The sequence below is a fragment of the Podarcis raffonei genome, chromosome 1 (genome assembly GCF_027172205.1).
Source record: "Podarcis raffonei isolate rPodRaf1 chromosome 1, rPodRaf1.pri, whole genome shotgun sequence".
NCBI lineage: Eukaryota > Metazoa > Chordata > Lepidosauria > Squamata > Lacertidae > Podarcis > Podarcis raffonei.
The window spans coordinates 72,551,019-72,573,907 of NC_070602.1; the positions used below are offsets into that span (position 1 = coordinate 72,551,019).

Here is a 22,889-nt window from a genome sequence, read left to right on the forward strand (position 1 = left end):
GGAAGCAATTACAGAATACAAAGTACAGTCATGATATGGCAAGCATGACGTGAAGTTTTTGATTTTTGTATTAACTGGGCTAAAGCCATAAAGATGAAATTCAACAGATATACGCTGTGTTACAGCTCAATGGAAAACTGCTTTTCCAGTTTTTAATTTTCCACTAAGATACAATCTTATATGTTACTGAACTATAGCACAGTATTTGTACTGAACTCAGTCAATATTATTCCCTAACATTAGTGACTATGACAAAGTAGTCAGAAACGGCATCATCCAATTAAAACTTTTAATATTTGATCTGCTATTTAATAACTCAGCTATTTTGATATTCTGTAATATGATCTAATAAATTCCAGCAGCTTCTGCATGGCTCAGACACTTAATAACAGAGTGAAAGAGCAAACTTTAAGGATCAAAGACTATTTTGCAAGGAGTCCTGTGGAAGGAACACCGTGGTATTTTAAAGTCTCCTACAAATTAACGCAAACCAGTGAAAAATTCAATAAAATGTTTTAATGTCTGTAATTTATTATATACATAATTCGCTTTCAGACTGCACTTCAAATGTGCAAAAGCATACACTCTGACAGCACCAGAAAAAACAATAAGGTTAACAGTTTTTACCTGATTTGTCACATTGTGTTAAACACAATGACCTTCACAAAAAAACAGAACATGGAATCTAGAAGCATCCTCAGTTATATGCTAACACTTGATTGTAGTACTCTGACTCAACAAAATAAATAGAAATCCAACATAGTCATCACAATTAATTTACTAGTCTCTTCAAGACTGTATTTTCTTTCCAGTGTTTTGGTCTCCTGCTATATATGTAGAAATACACTTTGGGGTAATTAAATTTACAGAAAGCCAAAGCCAAATAAAAATTAGTTATGCTGGATAAAAATCAGGGGCTTATAAAAAATAAGATTTTATACATTTTGAAAGAGTTCTCCATTAAAGAATAAATCAGAGTTGTTTGCTAGGATTTTCCATGAAACTTGCTGCCCAGGCCTCTGTCAGATACTGCTGTAAAAAGTGTAAGTATAGACTTAATAAAATACATATAAGGCAATTGCAAAATTAAGTTTTAATTAAATACAAAGTGCCCTTCAGTTTTACTTAGTAATATCAATAAATACTAACTACTGTAGTTGTGCAATACAAGACCTGGAAGGACTTTATAAAAAAACCTATGCTATTTCACATGATCAAGCATCAACAAAGCATCTTTGACAGCAGAATTAACTCTTCATCCTACATTCCTGGAAATATTAATGTATGTAAAAAAAGGCACATCTTTCACTGAACAGAATCAGCAACTTAGAGTAGAGTTCTGCTAATGCAATCTATGACGTCTCTATAGAAGCCTGACACCTCCAAAAGGAAAATATTCAGTTTGTTTCTTTTGCTTCAGCGTTGTATATGCCTTGGAAGAAATGAATATTCTAGCTGATTAATGAACTATTAAATAATTGATATGTTTATTTAAGGGGAACAACCAAGAAAAATGACGGGAAAAACATTTTCCTGCCACACACAAATAATGCAACCAGACATGTTAAACAGCTCATCATCTCAAAATAGAATACAATTATTCTCTAGAATGCATGATCATTCTCATGTTCAGGGCAAGTTTCTATTTTGGAAGTTCTAAAGTGATAAAAGAAGATTGGCAATATTGATTATGTTATCTTCTACAAGACAAGTAACACTGAAATGTTTCAGAATACAGTCTTGAACAGAACTTACAAGACGTGGTTAAAACATGCATGTGAATAATGAAGATTTCTGTTCAGATTTCTGGTGCTACAAATTCTTCAGCTTGCTGAGGACGGTACCTAGGCTGATGATTAAGATACATCCTCACATTAGAATAATTATAAAATGAACAGCAGCCTGGTCATGTTTCCAACAGTCATTGCCTTGAACCAATTAAAAAGACAAATGGGTGCATTTGCCAGATTCATGTGTGTATAAATCACAGCAAGATGTAACGCAGACAAATGGGGGGAAATAGCACTAGTGATAACAGTAACCTTTAAGTTAAGAGTTCCAGGTTCAGATGCATGCTAACTGTAGCAACTGTCCAATAGTTTCATTTCAGCAAACACCACCCAACAACAAAAAGGGGTGGCTGAAGGATTTTATAAGCAAAGGTTCTTTATTTTCTTTACATTAATTCTCCTGATTAAACTCCACTTCCCATTTTGAAGGCTGAATTCATTCATTCCTGTTACTTATTACAATTTCACCTCCAATTATTCTTTAAAATGTAGCCAATATTTGCTAGAATACCTCTCCGCTAGAACACTAATCAGGATACACTGTCCAACCATAGTTTTTAGAAGAATATCATATTCTTCATTATTGGCCTGACAATGCAATTTTTAGCAAGCATAATCGTTTTTTTTATTTATTTGACAGCATATCATGGACACCAGAATAATAAAATACATGAAACATGACTGAAATCCCAAAGCACAGTTCTTTTAAATGGGGGAAAACCTAGAACTTTTTGTAACATACAACTACTGTGTTACTTTTGTAGTAGCTTTAAATTGGTGTGTAACCAAACGTTGAAAAACTAACAAAAATGACCTTTTGACAAACTATAAAGTCTGCTTCTTTGTGGTGAATCTATTCAGCTGCTTTATTGAACAACTGTTCAGAATAACTATAAAGATGCCTAGAATGAGAAGGATGTAGATTGAATTGGTGTCTATTCTGAAATAAACTAGTTGGCAATATACACCAGCAGGCTTTGGGGCTGTTATGCAATATGCACTTAATCTAGAAATGGAGACTGAAAAAAACGGGGTATATTCTAAAAATATTCCTAAAATGTAGTTAAGCCAAAGTCATAGAAATTATCTATCTATATAAAATGTAAGTTTGCATTTCCCAAGATAATTTTATTTTTATTTTTGGCAATGAAATCCCAGACCTACAAGGCAAACTTATCATTTGGTCCCATTTCTTATTGAAATAATTTCTAAATGACACGAAGCAGCTCAATTCTATCTTCTGCACAGCAGGATAGGAAAACATCAGGCAGTGGACTGACTCTTATCAGCTCAAGGAAGACTTCAAACACATGGGAATAGATACAGGGTTTCCCAAGGCCCCACTACTGAATTCAAGAAGCCAGAGAAACAACCTTATATTACTAGAACCAGCAAGTTAGCTTTGCAAGGGGGGGGCAGGATGAGATTTCTGTTGGCATGTAGGATGCTGTTTTCTTTTCTTCATGCCAGACACTGCTGTCTGTTTATTCCACAACAGCTACATCTAGGGGATAGGTTCAGTCTAGTTTGCGAAGACAATGCTCATGACCTTTCATGATAACATTGCTTTTTGAAATAATCTTCTCCAATACAGGTCAATATTGCTTTCAACATCAAGAACAGCAGCGACAATTTTTTAATCTGTGCTTTATCTGAATGGGAAGAATGATATTTAAGAATCTTGACTCAGGACACAAACAACATTATTCCTTTTTAAAGTAAAATGAAGAATGCAGGCTGTCGTACTGGTGTGAGGGCGGGCCCACATTTTGCAAGCCAGTGCATAGTCAGTAGTCTGCTGGCATCCTTGAACTAATTTAGGCAGTAGTAACATTCATTTCCACTTTAATTCCGTCTATATTCTCAATTAGTGCATTTATTTTATAAAAAGGAAGCATTGGCAAATATTAAAAATATGAATTTGTGGGTCAAATTAAAGAACCATATTTCTATATTTCCATTTTCTACTCAAGTTTTTACCCTTTCATATGCAAAGTAAAACTAAAGCTGAAATTTGGAACAAGCAGCAGAAGGGGGGGGGGAGAAATGGAAGAATAACAAGAAAACCATAGCAATGGCAAATTGATTAACGTGTTCTCAGCTTCTTTGCCTGCTTCTTTCGTTTCAATTCCTCTTCTTCACGTCTTAGCTCTTCTAGGTCTTCCTGCATTCCAAGCCTCAAGCTGCAGAATAAAGATTTAGTTACACTAAAATCTGAAGATAATTAAACCCAAAATGTAGGAGCACAAAAAAATCCCTAGCCAGGAGGAAATCTACATAACCCTCTTACAATTACCCATCACTAGGCAGCTTGCAGAAATCTTAGCTAGGTTTAGGATATACCCTAGAGAAGCCATATTAGAAACTGCCTTACGTTTCCAGGGATGCAACAACACTGGAATATGCTACAATTAGACTGGAAATAGAAAAATAAAAATAAATGGCTCCCATAACATATTGAGACGGCACAAGGTTACAAGCCTACCCAACACTAAAAACATGCTATATAAAGAAAGGCTGGCTAATTGTAATTGCTGCTGCAATTGGCCTGAACAATAATGATATCCCCCAATTAAGAGTATAAATATAGAGAGTTAGAGCAGCTGAAATTTGTATTCACATGTTGCTTTGAAGATGCTACAAGGATCAATAATACCTCCAGACAATCCTATATATGACCAGACAGGAAACCAAACTGATTGCGTTTATATTCTGTTTTTGTACAGTACACTTCCGGAGGTTTAGGCATGTAAGCTTGTTGCAGCGAAACCACAGAACAGGGACCACCAATCTTTTTGGAGCAGTGGGCGTTTTACAAATTTCAGGAAAGTCCTGAGGGCACTAGTCACAAAATAGTGCACATGGACAGTGTGGTGTAACACAAAATTAGAGAGAAAACTTAACCCTGACAATCTTATGCTCACTATGGGGAGCCAGCCGATTGTGGAGACCACGCAATACACACAGAATTGCTATGCAATAACAACAGAGGGCATTCCTCTGTACTCGGAAAAATATACAAGGTGGCCACATCACATTCCCCCCACAGAGAAGGTACCTGTACATTTTGCCCAATAACTTTCATTTTAGGAGAGCTAGACATTTGCTTATTTTAAATGAAAACTCAGAGTGGGGGCGGTGGTTTTCCCAGGGGCACCTAATAAAAGCCAATTAGTGCCAGGTTGGCAACCCCTGCCATGGACTGTTTTGCAGCAGCTTAAAGACCTGTTTGAATTACATGTTCCATTCTTCCAATCATTTTGCCTGTGCAAGCATCCCAGCTTGCCAGATGGAACAATACCCCCCATTCTGTTCTAGGGATTCTTCTGACCCTTCCCCAGAGCCAATTTTGAGAGGCCTGTGGGGAGAGGCAGGGGAAAGCACTCTTGCACAAGCAGAGGTCCTTGTGCAGGGCTTCTGCCGACAGAGCTGGTTAGGTAAAAAATGTATTAAGTATTGCAATGAAATACAAGAATTACAGTCTTAGCTTCAATATATGCTAAATAAGTACGCAAAAAACACACAATAGCAGGAATTGGTCCATATAATCATCTTAGCTTCACTGAGTAGAACATTTGTAATGGGACAAAAATCATTGTCTCCATTTGGGCCCAATATTTAAAATTGTTTTCAGGAGATCACTGACTTTCTGAGGAAGCTACAGTCTTTGACAGTCTTCCCAGGGACCATCATTCAAGCAAGCATGGATGCTGAGGCTCTATACACTAACAAAGATGGGTAAGAATCCATCAGGAATATTATCCCAGTTGATCTCTCCACCAAGTTGGTCACATTGTCCTCGCGTATTTCAAATATATGGAGGGCTTTTGGTTTCAGGTTAACAGCACTGTGATGAAAACGTGCAGATCTCCACAGTATGCCAATATATTCATGGCTGACTTTGAATCGTTTCCACAGCTTCTCTCCCCCAAAACCTCCCCTTCACTTGAGGTCACTTCACAGAGACTTCAACCATTTTGCTCACATTGCTTGCCATTGCTCACAATGATTCCAAACTCATCATTATTTGGAATCACAATAATGGAACTGTTTCTTTTTGATGAATGACCAAAATCTGGGAGAGTGAAGTGGATAAGATTCAACTTTGCTTACCTTTTGGCTTCCTCCTTCTGTTGCTCCTTCCAGCTGCTTTCCATGTAACGTAAGGCATAATCACTTTCGTCTTTATATCTGAGAGTAATAGGCAAAATGAAATGCAATATGTTCACTTTTGCTATAATACATAAATGCATGTGTTTCAGAATCAGAATTGTATATGCATTTAAATAAAACAGAAATATGTTTCAAGTAACCTTATAATTACGGTATATGGCTGGACCAAGTCAGTTCCTTTCAGTGCAGGGGTGGGGACCTTTAGTCTCAGTAATCATATGCTTTGGCAAATACTAGTAAATGAATAGGCTGCATATTGTAGTATATCAGCCCCTTTCTTGCATTTTTTGAGTACATGCACATTCATATTTTTTATCCTCGATTATAGTTGACAGAAACCACTGAGAACTTTTGCTCAAACTCTGTTTTCTTAAGGAGCTCCTGATTAATTTCAAAAGTACTCAAGCAGACTAAATTATGAAACTGTATCGGGGAAAACTTTATTTATGCACCTTACATGAACGTTATAGAGACTGTCATAACTACACAATGGTATAAAAGGATACAAATTTTTTTTTCTCACCTAGCCCGATCATAGCCAAATATCTCTTTAATATGTCTAGAGATTTCTTCCTGGGACTCTCCTTCATCATCTATGAAGTCCTCCATTTCAGAATCGTATTCATCTTCATCGTCTTCATATTGCCTTTTACTAGTAATAGGTGGAAGAGATGGTCTTGGAAAACCTAAGGGGTGAAATTCAGACATGTAATACACACTTCCAAACCCGCTGCAACATTTATTTTTGTGCTGCATTAGTTTTTCACTAGCTAATACAGTCACTTCATGAGGCTTTACATGGGTTACATTCTCGACAGCTATTGGTGTAATGCAGGGGCAGATTAACTTTTGGCCCTCCAAATGTTGCTGGACTACAAGTTCCATCATTTCTGATTGCTGGCCATGGCTGACGGGGGCTGATGTGAGTTCATCATCATCTGAAGGCACACAAGTTAGTCATCCCCGCTACCCAGCATTTAAGTAACAAATTTAGTTGGATCACTGTAAATGGCTTGGCAAAAAGAAATGTTCTTTTCAAATGCAGGGGCGTATTGCATCAACACAACAAATCTACTCTTGGAATACAAATCTGAAATCCTCCTCATAACAAGAATACAGTGGTGCCCCGCAAGACGAATGCCTTGCAAGACGGAAAACCCGCTAGACGAAAGGGTTTTCCGTTTTGGAGGTGCTTCGCAAAACAAATTTCCTATGGGCTTGCTTCGCAAGATGAAAATGTCTTGCGAGTTCCTGCAGGGTTTTTTTCCTTCCCCCCCCTTTTTCCCAAGCTGCTAAGCCGCTTATCAGCTGACCCGCTAAGCCGCTTAACAGCTGACCCGCTAAGCCGCTTATCAGTGGATCCGCTAAGCCGCTTATCAGCGGATCCGCTAAGCCGCTTATCAGCTGATCCGCTAAGCCACTAATAGCGCTAATCCGCTAAGCCACTAATGGGCTTGCTTTGCAAGACGAAAAAACCGCAAGACGAAGAGACTCGCAGAACGGATTCTTTTCGTCTTGCGAGGCACCACTGTACTAAATGGTGTGTGTTTACTAGGCCTTTTGCTTCAAGCATTATTAGGTAGCTTATTATGTACCAGACAGATTATTATGTACCAGACGCAAGGCCCAACTGGTCCAACATCCTGTTCTCACAGTGAGCAACCAGATGCTTATAGAAAGTTTGCAAGCAGGACCTGAGTGCTATAGATAGATAACAGTGGCGGTAGAACATCATGGCAAGCCCTATCCTCCATTAATGCTTCCAATTCACTTTTCAATATATCTAAGATGGTGGCCATCACATCTTATCGAAATGAATTTCATAGTTGAACTACCGGTATGTGCTGTATGCAGTAGTTCTCTTTTATCTGTCCTGGGTTCCAGTATTATTTGGGGGGAGGGGATAATTCCCATGCAGTTTCTCTACACTAGAACACAAAATCTGCACTTAATTCCATCTGCTTGACATGTTAGGCAGGACAGATTTGGAAAAGCAGGGCAAGGCGGATGATTTGTGCTTAGCAGCAAAGCATTATCTGTGTACATCTACAGCATTCCAGAATCGTCTCCCTCTCCAAAATGGTTGACATCGCTTCTTCATATAGTACAAGCACTGGAGTTGCAGCAAGCTAATCTAGAATAAGAGAACCTTTGTTATGGGAGAGTAAGGGCTACTGACTGCTGCAAAGATTAAGTTGAAATCCTGTCTGCCTTGGCAAAGGATTGCTCCAAGAAAAATAAAGCTCAACTCTGCCCTCCCCCAACTGGAGTGATTCCTATGCTTCGGATCAAGGGAGCTTCTTACCCTTAAATCAATCATGGAATTAATATCAACCACAATATCTCTGTTACAGGCTTTCCTGCTCACACTGAATTTGCATGAACTTGTAGAAAGCAGAAATCACATAAATGTACCTGACGTAAACAAGATCATAAAATTTATCTAAGGTTTCCTACACTCTACCATACGTATGTTTGTGAGGAGCAATCAAATCTGCAAAGTAGTTTGAAAAACAGTCCATGTTTTGCTTTGCTTTTTTTGTTTACAAAGTTTATGGTAGAATGAGATCCTATACAAATTCTCGGAGTACTGTACTACCACTGAACTCAATGGAACTCACATTCAATTAACATGCACTAGATTGGAATATATACAACTCCAAGTCCAAACAGCTACAGTGAGACAACAAATGTATGAATGAAACAAAGAGTACATATCAAATTATTCATAAACTCAAACTGTAAAGATACCTTGTGGGGGGATCCTGGGTCTTTGCTGCGGAAATGGCCTCATTCCATTCATTTGTCCGCTACCTTGTCGTGGTACCAGATTTTTAGAAGAGATTGTTTCTGATACAACCGTACACTTTGGTTTCAGAGTTCCAACTGAAGTGGTGTTTGGCCGGCCTGGTCCCAATCCTGAGTTACTACCTCTTGCTGGTCCTGCGTTTAGACTATTTGGCCGCCCGGGTCCTATGCTTTGACTACTTCCAGAACGCACTGGTCCTGAACTGTTGCCTGGTCTGCTAGGTCCCACACCTAAGTTACTGCCTGGCCGTACAAGTCCCGCACTTGAGCTGCTGCTTCGTTGCCCAGATCCCGAGCCGCTACCTAATCGTCCAGGTCCCATGCCTGAACTACTGCCCTGTGGTCCACGTCCGACAATCAAACTGCTGCTTGGCCGACCTGGACCCGTACTCAAGCTGCTCTTTGCTCGTGGAAGAGGTCCTCCTGCGCCTGAATTGCGGCTTGCTTGCTTGGAGCTGACATTTTTAACACCTTCATGCTGGGAAGGAGCCACACCAGATGGTTTTGTTTGGCTAGTAGTTTTTTTCAGACCAATTTCTTTAGCAGATGGATGCCTGAGAATTCCATTTGCAGTCGTTTTCAAAGTTGGGGTATGAGAGTTAGGTCCAGATTTCCCACCCCCATTAGAGGCTGGTTTAATTTGACTGCTGTTTGATGGGCTTTTCAAAGGGACCTTATGTGCAGGTTTTGCTTTCTCAGAAGGGTTGGGTTTGGAGGCAGATGACAACTTCAAATGCTTTTCATTTAAAGCTGGTCCCTTTGATTTCTTGTCAGTACTACTTTGAGAGGAAAGGCTTCCTTTCGACAAGGAATGTTTGTCCGCTGAATGCTTACTGGGTTTAGCATTTATGACCTCCTTCTGTGAAAATTCCTTCTTGGAAGAATTTGATATAGTGACCTGTTTTATTTCTTTCCCAACTTTTTTCTCTTTTAGTATAACCCCCTTTTTGTGTTTCCGCTCTAAGTATTCTCGCTCTCTCAGTTCTTCCGCTGTCATGGGTCTTTCCTCAGTCTTTTTCAGAGGAACTTTTATTTCAACTGGTTCATACTGTTTCTTTTCAGCCAGCTTTAAAAGGTCCCTAAAGTTCAATGTTGGAGGTGCACTTTTGGGAGGCGCCTTTGGTTTCACTGGTGCTTTGGATGGCTTTTCTTCATATTCTTCCAATTCATGCTCCGATTCTGTCTGATCATATTCAAATTGCTCCATTTCATCACCTGTCATGCATTCACCTCCTGTGTTTCCTTCAGAACTGTTTTCACGGCCTTGCCTCTTTTTAGGCTTCTCTTCAACAGGAATGCCATTATAGCCACGGAAATTGTCCTTCGTCCGTGAAGCCATAGCTCTTGCTTTTCGGTCATGTTTCAGTTCGACACGTTTAGCGAGAAGTTCTTCTTTTCTTCTTTTTTCTTCAATGGCTGTAAAAGAAGGAAAGTTCCTATGTAAAATATTTTTTGCGCTTGAAAAATCTTGGGATAGCTTGAAAAACTGCAATGGCTAGTGTGCATTGTAAAGGTCATGCTCAGAGTTTACATTCTGACTACAAACTATCTAAGCAATCAAATAGCAGACATGGAACATAAAAGCTACCCTTGGAAATAACACAGCAGAATTTTAATTAAGAGCTCCACTTTAAACACAAGGGCTGACTGAGATCTAAAGAACTGCACAATTAATTCAGCACACCCAGGAGGCTGTGGGTTTGGGTTTCTCAGGCAGCAGCTCCCCATTGAACATGGGCAACTGTTGGCAAAACTGAGGAGGACTTTCAAAGAGCAGTTCTGTCCAGTATCTTCTGGAATTTGTCAAAAAGCCTGTTAAATAAAACTTGCTTTGAAAGAACAAGGTGTCAAAACTATGCACCAGTCTCCGTGATGCTGTAGTTTCTAGCTATTGTACAAACTGAGAGGAAATCAACACTCTGATGTTCCAAACAACCCAGCAGGATTGATGGAATTCCTGCTTGCCTGATGAAATGATCTCCCCCTCTCCCTGCTCGCTGCATGCTGTACTACCCCAGAGATATTGATAGGGAAGGTGGGAAGCCTTGTTGTGCTCGCAGAAGTCCTTGCATGGGCTTCAGTAATCTGAATCCAGTTCTAAATGTAGAACAGAGGGGAGGAAATGAACCAACTTTTTAAGTTTTGCCATTGTTTTCAGAGGATTCTAGAAGCCAATGCACATCCAAAAATGAGGGAACTATGGCAACAATATTCAAAAAGAAACAGAAGACAGTTATCAGCAAAAATAAGTGACAGTGGCTCTTGGGAGGAGAAAGATAATTTAAAAATATACCCTTTTTCCTTTGTTCCTCTTCTTGCCGCTTGAGGAAAGCTCTCACAGCTGCTGACTGAACACCTTTCACTTTTGGATCCTTTTTGGGAGGGCCTACTGCCAAACTGTATCTTTTCTGAAAAGAGACAAAATGTCAGAACCACACACCAATTTCTAAGGCTCTGGGTTTCTAGCTACTGTACACAACAGGTTGGGGGCTTTGGGCAATTTAACAATAAAAGCCTTTTCAGCAATTGATTTCAGTGGTGTTTAAGGTGCTTAGCACTGGCCACAACCACATGCCACAATACATCATAAACCATCTTATCACAACATTTTGAATGACATCATCTCAGACCACTGGCTATGTTGGTTGGAGCTAATGGAAATTGAAGTATAACAATATCAGAAGAGCATAGATATAACACAATACAGGCTATATATTATTCAAAAAGCTGTCTCAGTGCTTATGCAAGTAAGAGTTTTTGTACTTAATTTGTGATTTATTTGGGGGGGAGCGTTTAAACATGGTCAGATTTAATTGTAATTACTTCTTTAGCTGTATAAGAAAAAAGCTGTTTTATGTTATATATATATATATATATATTCCTTCCAGTAGCACCTTAGAGACCAACTAAGTTTGTTATTGGTATGAGCTTTTGTGTGCATGCACACTTCTTCAGATACCAATCTTCTTTGTATTTGAAGAAGCGTGCATGCACACGAAAGCTCATACCAATAACAAACCAAGTTGGTCTCTAAGGTGCTACTGGAAGGATTTTTTAAATTCTGTTTCGACTACGGCAGACCAACACGACTACCTACCTGTAACTATATGTGTGTGTGAGAGTGGTATGTTTATAATTACCAATTTAGATTGATTTTCCTTCTCAATGAAATAAGGAACACTAAAACAAATACTTTAATACAAGACTTTATACAACACGTAGCTTGTATGAGGTATAAAAGTCTACTGCAGCTACAAGTTCTCCCCTTCAACAACTGAGTGAACAAGCTAGACAGGCAGTAACATTCCATTCTCTTTATTTGATAAAAGTACCAGCTTTATACAAAGACTTGTCCACAGTGGCGAAAAGCACAGGTCAAACTCTCCTGGTGTGCTTTTAAAAACACTGATTATCCTTTTCTGAGCACCTCCAGATGGCAACTGTAGGGTTGAAAGCTGTAGCAATATGCAAACTGCAGATGGCTGTTGTTACACAGCATTTAAGCGATAATTGAAATTGAAAACCACAAAGGCCTTTAAAAGTTCATTTTGTAAAACTTGATTACACCCTCCATGCCTTGAAATATTGGTGAAAATGATTCAAAACTATGTTAGCTCCAAAATTAGCATTTATCCCCTCTTTAAAAGAGAGCAGGTGTCTTTTAAAACCCTGCCCTCTCCAAACTAAGAGTGAAACCACCACCTGACTTTACTTTGATAGAAGTAGACAGTTGTCATGAGTACAATGAAGAAATCTCACAACCCTGACTGAGCCAGATATTGAACTATGACCCACTCCACAGAGTTGCTGTGAAGCTAAAAAATAAAATAAAATAACAAGAATGTAGTAGCCCTTAATTTGAAGAACCCAATGCTATTTCTGAAACTACAGCTTAACAAGAAGACAAAATCATGTAGAAATTCTAAATGTTATAATTCAAACTTTGAAAATACTTTCTCTTTTTATCTTATACTATCACATTGCCTTTGGCCAGATTCATTCCCTACGCTACACAGACCCTATGTGTTACTGTTGAACAATAACAAGGACTACTTTTTAAATCAAGTTAATAGATATTTACATACTTGGGTCAGATCTTGAGTTATCTATAGCAACAACTGAGCTATCAGTGGAAGCATTACTAAGCCCAATAGTCACTTCATTTTGAAAACAGCTAATTATTGCTTAGCATGGTTTTCCCTAAGGGAGATGAACTAACAGCTCTATAATTTTAGCGAGACATGATGCAATATTGTTTCTATTTCTCATATAAATGATCATGAATGTGCTTATTCACTATCTAGCAAAGAATAGTTTCAGTCTAAAATCCTTCTTAGCAGTAACGTTTCAGTAACTGCTTACTTCTTGATAATGGTTTTTAAAGTGTCTCAAATCTGAAATTACCTTCAGGAAAACTTAATACATACATTTTAATAGTCCAATCCTAGTCATGTTTACTCAGATGTAAAATAAGTAAGACTTTCCAAGTTAATGGGCTGGATCCAATGCTTCTCTTCCAATGGAAGATAATTTGAACAGAAAGATTATTTCTGCTGGAGGAACAGACTTCCTGCCAGAGGAAAGGAACCTCTGAATGTCATTCAATGTTGCCTAGGACTGCAACCACAGAAAAACAAATGTTAACTAACTCTGCTAGCTTACAGGAAGAGATGAACTTCCCAAAGTCAACAATAAAGATAAAATTGTAGTAAATGCTCAAGATTTTATTAATAATTTCTGAGCTTTCATTCAGCACAAGCTCTTTAAGAGAAATACACTTTCAGGAATTATATTTCTAAATCAGATGTGGGGAACCTGTGGCCCTCCAGATATTCATGGAATACAATTCCTACCATCTCGAACACTGGCTATGTTGGCTGGGTCAGATAGGAGGATGAGTCCAATAACACCTGGAAAGCCACAGGTGCCCCACCCCTGCTCTGAATTGTGATTCCTTTTCATTGATTAAATCACTTTTCCCATGAAAAGATCACCATCAACATACACTGGCAATATGCATTTAATAAAACATGAACTTTACTGATAGCTTCTTCAAAATATAAAATATGTTCTCTTGAAAGAGAAAACTCCATTTACTTGTCCTATTTGGAATCTATAGTTTCTTGCTTTCTTTAAATCCCTTTTAATAGCTTAGACTCCATTTCCTAATATATTGTGGCTTGGCAAAAGCTGCATGAACTTTTACTAACCCTTCTCATTAGGAAAAAACTCACTTGCTTTTAGGTAGGAACAAGCAGCAGCCAGTGTCCTGACACTGAAAGAATTCAAGGAGGTCAATTGCCATAGCAATGCTGAAGGGAGACTGACTAGGCAGAACGATTGCAATTAATATTATATCAATATGTAAGAATGGATGTATTAATCACAAAATAAATGAAAGCAGATGTTGGTGGACAGCTAATAAATAAGGTAATTAATATAGATGGACATTGATGAATATTGTTATAATGAGAAGGTTGGGGAGGGCTCAAAGTAAGAGATTTCTGACCGGTTTAGACAACAGTGGGATATAACTATTATAGAAAGTTTTATTGCAGCCACATGATTGGCTAATTGTAATCAAACGTATAGCACAGAAGTATATAAGAATGCTTTCTGTATCAAGTTGCAGTCATTCCTTGATTTCTAGGGGACTGTCCCCATGCCTAGTTTCACCTGAAGCCTATTTTGCATACAACTGTAGAGTTAGAAGGAACCCCGAGGGGCATCTATTTCTTTGTTTTGTGTCAGGGTTCCCAAGAAGAACACCAATTTCTCTCTTTCTCTCACAACCAACCCTTCACACTTGCAGCTGTCCTTTCATCTAGTAAATGTTGAAATCTTTATTGTATTCAGGAGCACTTACAAGACTCAAATTTCTATTTAATCTATTTTAAATTGAAGAGCGGCCCAAACTTTCAGATTACTAAAACAGAAGAAGGCATTGCTGAAAATGAACTATTCATAGAAATGGGATAAGATTTATGTGAAAAGAGACCTGAAAGCATCTGTGACAGGGTTGCCAAACCTGTGACTCTCCAGGCAATGGACTCCCCACTCCCATCAGCCTGGCTAATGATGGAAGTTGTAGTCCAGCAAGACTTGAAAGGCCACAGGTTATCCACCTCTTATCTAGGAGAGCACTCTCCAGCTTTGGGGGGGGGGAATGTTATGGCTAAAACAATATCGTCACCTTATACAACCTACTATGAAAACTGAATGTCAGGTATAAAAGTTGGAATGGTTTTTTTCCAGGGTTGTATGGAGCAGTTAAAAGACACTTTTTAAAATGTGTAGTAGACATGCATATTGAACAGCTATTTGGTGCAACTGTGCTAAGGGTGCCCAGGATATATTTGCTTCCCAGCCTTTTTTCTGTATCCAGTTTTTGTCTAAGACTGCAATCCTATGAGCACTTACTTGACAGTAGGCTCCACTGATTTAAGTGGAATTTATTTCAAAGTAAGCATGCATTGGTTTGCCTGCAAGGCATTTAAAATAGAATTGCTAATACATCATCTTTCCTACGTCAGCAAAGATTATAGCTGCACACTATTTGAGGAAACCACAGCAACCCAGCACTGGTAAAGGTTTGGGACATTAGAATAAATATTTCAACTGACACTATTAATGAGATACAAAAAGAACGTTTTCTCGTTAGACTGAGACTTGTGTGTTTTCCTGGAGAATTAAAATCAAGACATGGACTCAATAAAAAGACCTGCAATAGGCATTTAAATCATCATGCTGTCTACTTGTAGAAAATATACCTTGGGCTTGATCCATCCCGAGGATGTGGCATCACATAAAAGTCTCCAAAGGTTATAACAAAGCCCTGTTCCCTCCATCCTCCACAGCATATAAAGGGGATGTCACCATGCCAGTCCATTAACTCCAAAATCTCTAACCAGTCTTCTCTGTCCCACTCCACTTGACCAAGGAAGAGTGATGAAGGGACAATGGCCTGCTCCCTCTAACTCCATAGGGAGAATAGAGCTCTGTTATGCTCTAGTCTAGGGCAGGCTCCCTCAAACAGAAGGCTGGGTGCATACCAGTGGGTCTTGGGCCACTCTGAGGTTGGCCTCAGTGCCACAGCCTGTCCAGAGCCTCCTCAAATACCTGCCCAGTCTCCTAACCATGTGATAAGACTTTTGATTGGACCAATGCCTATATCAGCAACTTCTTGCACTCTGGTGTCCAGGAAACAAGCTGAGAGAGAGAGAGAGAGAGAGAGAGGCGCGAGGCAATCCCTCCCTTCTCTGAGAGGAAAGGACCAGAGTAAGCATTGATGGAAATTACCATTTTTATGGTAATAAATAAATGAACTAATAATAAATAAACTAGGAAAAGAAAAGAAGAGGATGAGAGAAGCTGATATAAAAGGTGTGAATATAAAAGGATCAGGAAGCTGGGATAAAAAATATTGGGAATTTGGTATGGAGGGAATTAAGTTGAGTATGAAAGAGAATTAGGAGGGGGGAATACAGCAGATGGGTCAAAACACTTTGAGAGGCATTGGTGGGGGGTGGGAAGGGAAAAATATAAATGAAAAGGCCTTCTCTACTTACAGCCTCTGGATAAGAACAATTTGTCTAAAATGGGGAGGCTGAGCAAATGTATGTACTTAGCTTGAGGAAAGCTGAGCTATGGAACTCCCTGCCACAAGGAAAATACTGTGGCAAATAATTTAGCAATTTCTGAAGGTGGATCAGATATCAGTAGAAAGTGATGTCAGTAACCGCAAGCTGATTATGCCAAACTCTGCCTCTGTCTGCCACTACTGTGTGACTGGCTCTACATCTGAACCACCATTTTGTGACTGGTGGATATTAGGGTAATTTGAAGCCATCTCCAGAGGGCCCTGAGGATAAAAAGCCTGAGAACCTCTGACAAATAGGAAATCCTTCATGCACACTACTACACCCATGGTGCACTGGACCAAGCTTAAGCTATTCTATTTAATGCTGTATTGGATTAATTATATGGGTAGGAGGAGAGAGAAAGAAAAAATTAAAGACACTGTCTCTTACCAGAAATTTACCAACAGCTTCCAAAAGATTATCATGACCCAGTATTTGAGAAAATATTTGATACCAAATTTTAAGATAAGGTGGCATAACTCTCAGAATATTCTTCCCAACATGCTTCTTCAGGAAAAGGATGAAAGAAAATGTCAATACAGTGGTACCTCTGGTTATAATCGGAAATTGTTCCGGAGGTCCATTCTTAAGCTGAAACCGTTCTTATCAGTGACTTCCGCTCGCATCCTGGGGCAAAGTTCGCAACCAGGAGCAACTGCTTCCAGGTTAGCGGAGCTCGTAACCCGAAGCATGCGTAACCAGAAGTGTTCGTAACCAAAAGTACCACTGTAAGCTCCTTTGTAACCCAGTAGCTACCTACCCTTAACTAATGCGACATAATACTAATATTATGTTGCCAGTTTTTGTAACACCTGAAGCTTTTTTTAAATAAACTTTGCTTTATCAAATATCTTACACCTTTTACCAGAAGAACATGCAATGATCACCATGATCCTAAGAACTCTTTCATTTAGTACTTCCTTGCTAACTGTAATTCTCATACAGCCATTCAATGATACAACAAATCTAGATATCCATTTGTATTTTGATTCTTTAAAATATTCCACATCCATAAGCCAAATTCAGGTAAGTCAGATAACTATAAAACTCACAATTTGATTATCTGTGCTGTCTGCAACATTTGAGTTTCACAAATAAACTACAGCTGCTATTTTTTAAATAAGCATCCGCCTAAAGTCTAAGTAGGCATGCTTAGGCTGGCTTTTGCTGCTGCTGTTACACTCAGAGAACCGATTATTACTTTGTCAAAATAATTAAAAAAAAGAAAAGGAAGTGATGGGGTTGGCATCCAAAAAGTTCCCTGAACCCTCACATCCTGCTTGGACATTGTACAACCTCAATGCAAACATTAGCCCTACATTTTTAGGCCAAGCTTCAAATCAACTGCAAAACGATTTTAAGGTTAGCAACCCAGCATATACAGAGGTAACTGCAAACCAACTTTTTGGTCTCGTTTTCTAAAGTTTTAAAGTTATTTTTTGCAATTTTTAAAAAAGGAAGGGATAGGGATTTGAAGTCAAGTGTTCGCTATCCGGAAAAAAGAAGCAGCAGCCGCAGCAGCAGCTTTTGAACAAAGGCATCTTTCTGTGACTCAAGCGAGAAATGCATTTGATAAAGGCATCCCCCCCCCCCTCCGCGCCGGTGACACCTCGCCGAACAGGCTCCTCTCGCCGGGCGCCGGCAGCTGAGCGAGCAACAGATTAGCAACACAAAAGCTGAGCAAGTAGCGCGCACGGAAAACCCGGGATGTGCGCGCGGCTGGGAGCGAGCGAGAGAGACAGAAAGAAGAGCCCGAGAAGAGTCGACTCAGAAGAAAGTCCGCTTCGGGGAGAGCAAAGAGAGAGGGACCCAGAAGGGAAGCGACGGGCCGCCGTCGCCTCTTCCCCGCCGCCAACCGTCCTTTCGCCTCCCTCCCTCCCTCGCGCCCCCGCCAGCCCTCACCGGCACTGCGCTCAGCCCCTGCTGCTCCGACGCCACCATCAGGATATCGCGGAACTCCATCCTGGGCTCCGTGGCCCTTTCGCCCCCGGAGAGGGGCGCCGCCGCTCAGCCTCGCTGCTGCTCCTGCCGCCCCTCGAGAGGACCTTCTGTCTCCCTCCTTCCCTCGCCCAGCTGACGGAAAAAGTTCCTCACGGACGCCTCCCTCCCCCTCCTTCCTCACTTCCGGCCCCGAAGCTCCTCTTCCCACCTCTTATATCACCTAGTAATCGTCAACCAGGTTTTTTTTTTGTTTAAATGAGCGTGAGGTCACTTCCGCCACTCCGCTCCATGCGGAAGCACGCAGGCGCCCTTCTTCTTCCGGAGAGGACGTGTTCCGACGCGCCACGTGACATGAACAGCGCAGGCAGGGGCTTGCTCGCCACGTGTCTGTGCAACAGAGCAGTGGGGTTTTCATCTCGGGTTTAAAATGCTGTGTTAGTTTGGTCCTCTGCTGGAGAAGGATTCGGGTTTTATTGTTGCTGTTTTTCTCCCGAGAGTGGTTTTTTTTTGGGGGGGAATGGGGGTACCTGCTGGGCTGACAAGGTGAGTTTCTTTGAGTGGCCCTCTCATTTTGTATCTGTTCTTCATTGATTGTTATTGCTTGGGGTGGATCCTGCTGCCTTTCATTCACTCATTCGTTCGCTGCGGCTTCTGCTTTTACCGCCGCCAATCATTCGAGCTGGTAAAGTGCTACAAATTGGCTGGGGTGCGTGTGGCAAGTGTGGCGTCTATTTGCCATATATACCCCGTAGTGGAAAAGCCCTGGCATCTTTAGGTAGGGTTGGGAAAGACTGCTGTCTGAAACCCTGGAGAGAAGTTGATAGCTATGAGCTAGAATGCTAGATGAACCAAAGGGTTAGACTCTGCTTAAGGTCGCTGCCTACATTCTTGGTGTGCGTTTACTCAGAAGTAAATTCCATTTCATTGCATGGGTTTACTTCCAAAGGTTTACAATCAATTATTTTTTCAGCTGGTTTTGGGTCAATACAAAAATGATTTGGTTTGTGGTCATAGCTTCACAACAAAGCTATTTTTCAGCACTAGTGCAGAAATGGATCGTGCCAGCATCGTTCTTGCAGCGATAGTAGTTGGCAGTAAACTTTGTAAAGTCACACAACGGTAAATTGACATTGGCATATGGAAACTTTCATTCAGGTTAGCTTGACCTTGTTGGCAGCCTGGTACTTGTTAAACTCATGGCCTTATGCTCACCTAAGCCAACTAGTTTATGCTACTCTTGCAAAGGCCTGTGAGACCCCTACAGAATCATCTTTTTAATCTTCTGCTGTACAGTATGACCACATCTTGGAAGGTAACGATGGTCGCATGGGAGTGGTTTAGGTATAAGTGTTTTGTGTATACATGCCAGCCCTGGAATGTGACCCCCGCACACAATGTGATCATTTGTGCTGAGTGATGGTCTGCTATGTAGCTGATCCTTTTTGCTATAGCCAGAGTTTCTGACTCCCCCAGCCCCAATAATGTAGCCCTTTCAGTAACCTGGGGGTCAGTTTATAGTCATCAGAATCACGTGATTATTTTGTCCTTGACCATGCCAAATCAGGCTGCAATTTGGGATAGAGGATTACATTCATGCTAAGCATTTTTGGGAGGAAAATCCAAGCCTAAGATCCACGCACATAACTTTAAATTATGACCCCCATTGCATGTCAGCTCAGCCAAGGAGTCAGTAACTTGAAATTCCATAGTTGTGCATACAGGGCTAGTGATTTGATTACTTCTCTTTGAGACTCTTAGGAGTACCTGGTTTTATTTGTGTTTTATTACTTGAATTTTCTATTCTGAATTCTCATACAGGTGCTGTCTAAAGCCTTTCGAATACAAATTTTGATTGCAAGGGTGGGGTGACTGATGCAGAGGCAACTCCCCAGCTGAAGTTCAGACGGATAGTAAGTTGTTTTTTCTGTTGCTTCAGCCTTCATTGAACAACCCTTTTGAACAGCAAGAGAATGGGTCCCACATAATTTATTTATGTATTTATTAAATGTATGGTATATTCTAGACTGAAATTGCAGAGTTTTGAGAAATTGAAAGATAAAGTGCGAGATTGGCTTCATTATTACCAGATAATGGAGGTTTACAATTCGGATAAGAAAGTTGGTTTCCAGGTGGAAAAATCTAAATTGGAAACAGAATTGTTAGAATCCAAAACTAAGACTTTGTCAAAAATGTATAACTTGCTGCTGAAATGGAATACCCAGGATGAGACGGTGAAACCTGTAATGATTAAATGGGCACAAGACGTTGGACACAATATTATGTTTGCTGACTGGGAACAGTTGTGGACCACCGGGATTAAATTTACGGCATGTAATGCCTTAAGAGAGAATATTATGAAAATGATATACAGGTGGTACATGACCCCAGTCAAGCTTGCAAAAATCTACCATTTGCCCGACAATAAATGTTGGAAATGTAAGGAAAATGAAGGTACATTCTTTCACCTTTGGTGGACGTGCCCCAGGATTAAGGCTTTCTGGGAAATGATATATAATGAATTGAAAAAGGTATTTAAATATACCTTCTTGAAGAAACCAGAGGCCTTTCTCTTGGGCATGGCCGGCCAAGTGGTGCCAAAGAAGGACAGAACTTTTTTCATGTATGCTACAACAGCAGCAAGAATACTCATTGCAAAGTATTGGAAGACGCAAGATTTACCCACTCTGGAAGAATGGCAGGTGAAACTGATTGACTGTATGGGATTGGCAGAAATGACGAGCAGAATCCGTGACCAGGGAGAAGAGTCGGCAGAAGAAGATTGGAAAAAAATTAAGGACTACTTACAGAAATATTGTAAAATTAAGGAATGCTGAATGATGTTGGATTGAAATTGAGTGGTTTCTAGCTGTAATGGATGAAAAAAAGGGTTTGGATAGAAAATAAGGTGATATTATAAGCTGTAATGCTTTAAGTTAAGGATTTGCTGAACAAATAATCTGAAATGGAATACAAGAAGGGGAGGTATGAGGAGGCCAGAGAAATTTGTTATTGAAAAGTATGTTTTATGAACTATATGTTTGTTTTTAATTTCTTTGTTTTTTGTTTGTATAAAAAATTGGAAATTTTAATAAATATCTTTAAAAAAAATTAAAAAATTAATGTATGGTATATTCTGGCCTTCATCTGGGCATCACAGGTGATTTAGAATATAAAGAACATTAAAATACATAACATAAGAACAATGTGTGTTCGGTTGCACATTGTTTGAATGTCCTCAAATAATAATTGCTTTGTCAGCCAGTCATAATTTTGGGGAATATTTGTTTATCCTTTACAGAGAGAAAATGGTGAAGACACTTGTGCTTGATGGCAAGTGATGACTGACCCAGAGTACCAGGGACAGGCACAACACACTAATGAAACCACATGTGTGTTTACTCTGCAGTGGAAAATAATATTAATTGCATCTGTTAAATGGTCTTACATGTATTGCATTGCAAGCTATTAATCCAACTGCAATAATCTGTTTCTTACATTTTATTTATTTTATTTTAACTTTGCTTCTGCAGGCAGTCACATAATTGGTGCCAGAGAGTAGGCTGCTGGAGCTCATCCATTTGCCACAGACCTTTGGATCTGTTCAAGACGATGGGCAGGCCGCAGTACTTGGAAGATGCAGCACGGCAGCTGGCAGACACTTGCCCTGCCCAAGCACGGTTTTTACTGTGGACACTCAGCAACAGAGAAGACAAAACCCAAGATTCTGTGAACCGAGTGTGTCATTACTGTTTCCAGTTTCTCCTTCCAGGTAATGTTAGGGTACGTCTAATGCCTAAAAAGAGGGTGACTCCACAGATACAAAAACTACTTAATCGGGAAGCAAAGGGCTACAAACTCAATTTAAAACAAACAAAGCTTTTGAAGAAGTACAAGGAAGCAAAGAATGTCCTGCTGGTTACCTGCAATGCATGTGGGAAAACAACAAGGCATTCTGGGAAGAGTAGAGAAGGTTTGGGCAGAAAGGCATCAGCCGGGAAGTCTTCAAACAAAACCACACCTGTCAGCCACCATCATTCTGGATCCAACAGAAGGACACCCAATTCCAGAACATCATCTGGCCAATCAACACCTCGTTCTTCCTCCAGGACTCAAAGAAACATCAAAGACCACTTCGCACAGCTGAAAAGACTGCTTCATCTTGAAGAAAATAAGAAAAGTAATAAGGGGGACCTCAAAAACTTCTTACTATCACTTTAATTTTTTTTAAATAATTGATGTAACATAATTGCAGTCCTGAGTTGAAAACTGAGACTATCGGTCCATCTGCGCCGTTGCTTAAATCAATTGGGAAGCAAAACTAATTGCTTAATTAGTTTTGTTTCCCACTTGTTCCATCATCATTCTCAGGAAACCTTTAATGTTCTAATGAAAGGGTGACATCTCAATTTTCTTTTAGCTTACAATATACCTTTTCACTAACCAAATGCTCTTAAGAAAATGTTATGGTGGCACCAGGAGACACCCCAGGTTTTCACTAACCTAGTTTGGTGAATACCACGTCCCTCTTGCCTCCTTG

At 39.9% G+C, this 22,889-nt stretch overlaps 2 protein-coding genes across 2 annotated transcripts in view; one reads left to right on the forward strand and one right to left on the reverse strand.

The window, feature by feature from the left end:
- Positions 1-22,575, forward strand: part of C1H18orf21 (chromosome 1 C18orf21 homolog) — a 165,242-nt gene extending 142,667 nt beyond the window's left edge. The window contains exon 2 of the mRNA XM_053393258.1: positions 21,912-22,575. Coding sequence (XP_053249233.1) covers positions 21,962-22,570 — 609 coding nt within the window. The 5' untranslated portion in view covers positions 21,912-21,961 and the 3' untranslated portion in view covers positions 22,571-22,575. The remainder of the gene's footprint in view (positions 1-21,911) is intronic.
- Positions 502-18,570, reverse strand: SPTY2D1 (SPT2 chromatin protein domain containing 1). The gene is made up of 6 exons (XM_053393083.1): positions 18,314-18,570; positions 11,065-11,179; positions 8,715-10,187; positions 6,487-6,649; positions 5,904-5,981; positions 502-3,973 (listed from the first exon to the last, which is right to left on the reverse strand). The coding sequence occupies exons 1-6, from the start codon at positions 18,371-18,373 to the stop codon at positions 3,877-3,879; spliced, it is 1,986 nt and encodes a 661-aa protein (XP_053249058.1). The 5' UTR covers positions 18,374-18,570; the 3' UTR covers positions 502-3,876.
- Positions 22,576-22,889: the final 314 nt, after the last annotated feature.

Bases quoted from the DNA above. Each gene is read 5' to 3' on its own strand.
- SPTY2D1 (XM_053393083.1), bottom strand. From the start codon at position 18,373: ATGGAGTTCCGCGATATCCTGATGGTGGCGTCGGAGCAGCAGGGGCTG. The intron at 5,982-6,486 runs GTGAGAAAAAAA...TATTACTCTCAG, and splicing joins TTTGGCTATGATCGGGCTAG to ATATAAAGACGAAAGTGATT. The intron at 3,974-5,903 runs GTAAGCAAAGTT...TTTATTCTGCAG, and splicing joins CAGAAGGAGGAAGCCAAAAG to CTTGAGGCTTGGAATGCAGG.